This window comes from Sander vitreus, unplaced genomic scaffold, assembly GCF_031162955.1.
Source record: "Sander vitreus isolate 19-12246 unplaced genomic scaffold, sanVit1 ctg348_0, whole genome shotgun sequence".
NCBI classification, from domain to species: domain Eukaryota; kingdom Metazoa; phylum Chordata; class Actinopteri; order Perciformes; family Percidae; genus Sander; species Sander vitreus.
The window spans coordinates 45,001-47,500 of record NW_027595485.1 but is presented as its reverse complement, the minus strand read 5'-3'; the positions used below and the strand labels follow the sequence as shown (position 1 = coordinate 47,500).

General features: G+C 35.3%; 2 protein-coding genes across 3 annotated transcripts in view; one reads left to right on the top strand and one right to left on the bottom strand.

Annotated features, from left to right (window-relative positions):
- The window catches only part of ccdc90b (coiled-coil domain containing 90B), a 14,490-nt gene extending 14,149 nt beyond the window's left edge, over positions 1-341 (bottom strand). For both annotated transcript variants that reach the window (XM_078244980.1, XM_078244981.1), the window contains exon 1: positions 110-341. In XM_078244980.1, the coding sequence (XP_078101106.1) occupies positions 110-167 (58 nt within the window). In that variant the 5' untranslated portion in view covers positions 168-341. The remainder of the gene's footprint in view (positions 1-109) is intronic.
- A 743-nt stretch (positions 342-1,084) lies between these two features.
- The window catches only part of alg8 (ALG8 alpha-1,3-glucosyltransferase), a 14,134-nt gene continuing 12,718 nt past the window's right edge, over positions 1,085-2,500 (top strand). The window contains exon 1 of the mRNA XM_078244977.1: positions 1,085-1,195. Within this exon, the coding sequence (XP_078101103.1) occupies positions 1,113-1,195 (83 nt within the window). The 5' untranslated portion in view covers positions 1,085-1,112. The remainder of the gene's footprint in view (positions 1,196-2,500) is intronic.

Here is a 2,500-nt window from a genome sequence, read left to right as displayed (position 1 = left end):
GGACACACACACAGACACACAGACACACACACACACACACACACACACACACACACACACACACACACACACACACACACACACACACACACACACACACACACTCTACCTCTCCATGTCCCGAGCGCGAGCCTCTGCAGGAAACACCGCCCCAGCAGCGCGTTCATGTCCGAGGCTTCTGTCGTGTCAAAGAGTTTCAATAAAGTTTATTTCAAACTGTGAATCCGAAGTACTAAGTAAGTACTAACTAAAAGTAGAAAAACTAGAGAAACAGACAGCGGACTGTTTACACACTGCTGACTGACACCGGAAACAGCTCCACAGAACGAGGAAGATGCATTCAGGGACAGTCGGAATTATTACGACTGTGAATCAATCCAACAAAAAAATAATTAAAAATAAAATAAAAACAATTATACAAAAAATAATTATAAAAATGTTAAATAAAATGAATAATATTAAAAATAATAAAATTAAAATATACAAAATAATAATAAAAATATAAATAACTAAAATAATATAATAAAAAATAAAATAAATATTAAATAAATAAATGAATTAAATAATAAAAACCTAAATAAAATAATTTTAAAAAAAATACTGAAAATATAAACAATAAAATAAACACTAATAAATATAATTGAAAAATTATTTAATATTAGTTAATTTAATTTAATTAATTTGAATCATTTATTTAATGTTATTTTATTTTATTTATTGTAATTATATTTATTGATAAAATGTCATAAAAAACGCCTGTTTTGTATTTTTGTATTGTATTGAATTTTAAAAAATATAATAATAATAATAATAATAATAATAATAATAATAATATTAATGATGAAAGAAAAACATTAATCAAAACATTTTTTTTGGTTATTTTATTTATTTTAATACCAAAAATACAATTGTAATGCTCTTATTTCTTGAGTTTTCTGTCCTTCAAAAATATAAAAACGAAATAAACGTTAAAGTGATAATAACTCGGCAGCTTGTACGTTTTATCCGATGATTATTTCTTTATATATATTAAACAGAAGTTCAGTCTACACACTGTACTGTACACAGGAGCTTGTCAATAAAGCTTTGCGTCAAAACACAGCGTCACTGTCATGGCCGCGGTTGACAGTTGGAGCTGGTTTCCAGCGTTAGCATTGGGAGTTTCTTTCCTGAAATGTCTATTTATCACCGCATAGTGAGTGGGAAAACTTTGATGTTAACCTGTTCCACTTAGCGGCTCAGCTTCGGGACGATTGTGTTATTTAATAAATATATAATTTAAAGTCTGCCGCGACGCCTGTTAGTACTGTCTATGGTTAGCATCCATCCGGGTAACATACTAAGTAGGTAACGTTAGCATCGGTTAGCATCCATCCGGGAAACATACCGAGTAGCTAACGTTAGCAGATTATGTTAGCATCCATCCGGGAAACATACCGAGTAGCTAACGTTAGCAGATTATGTTAGCATCCATCCGGGAAACATACCGAGTAGCTAACGTTAGTATCGGTTAGCATCCATCCGGGTAACAGCGAGTAGCTAACGTTAGCAGATTCTGTTAGCATCCATCCAGGTAACATACTGAGTAGCTAACGTTAGTAGATTCTGTTAGCATCCATCCGGGTAACATACTAAGTAGGTAACGTTAGCATCCATCCGGGAAACATACCGAGTAGCTAACGTTAGCAGATTCTGTTAGCATCCATCCGGGTAACATACCGAGTAGCTAACGTTAGCAGATTCTGTTAGCATCCATCCGGGTAACATACTGAGTAGCTAACGTTAGTAGATTCTGTTAGCATCCATCCGGGAAATATACTGAGTAGCTAACGTTAGCAGATTCTGTTAGCATCCATCCGGGTAACATACTGAGTAGCTAACGTTAGTAGATTCTGTTAGCATCCATCCGGGTAATATACCGAGTAGCTAACGTTAGCAGATTCTGTTAGCATCCATCCGGGTAACATACCGAGTAGCTAACGTTAGCAGATTCTGTTAGCATCCATCCGGGTAACATACCGAGTAGCTAACGTTAGTAGATTCTGTTAGCATCCATCCGGGTAATATACCGAGTAGCTAACGTTAGTAGATTCTGTTAGCATCCATCCGGGTAATATACCGAGTAGCTAACGTTAGCAGATTCTGTTAGCATCCATCCGGGTAACATACCGAGTAGCTAACGTTCGCTACAAGCCAGAAACTATTATTTCTAAATGACGTTTTGACGTTAAGAGCTTTGTTTATGCATCGATTTAATAGGAACTGGCAGTGAAAGCACATGTATGTATGCGTTAGTTATATTAGACTTCATATGAAGAGACGATAGTTGGTGTAACATTAACTTTCAGGCTCATGTAGCCAAACGGCCTGAAGATGGCGCCGTTTTTCATTAGCAGTTCGTTTTGAAGCTGAGTTGTTAAGTTACATACAGATTATTAACTATAAGTGTCATCCTGAGGCACCTATAGCTCAAGTATTAACATTATTATGTCGCTGTTGC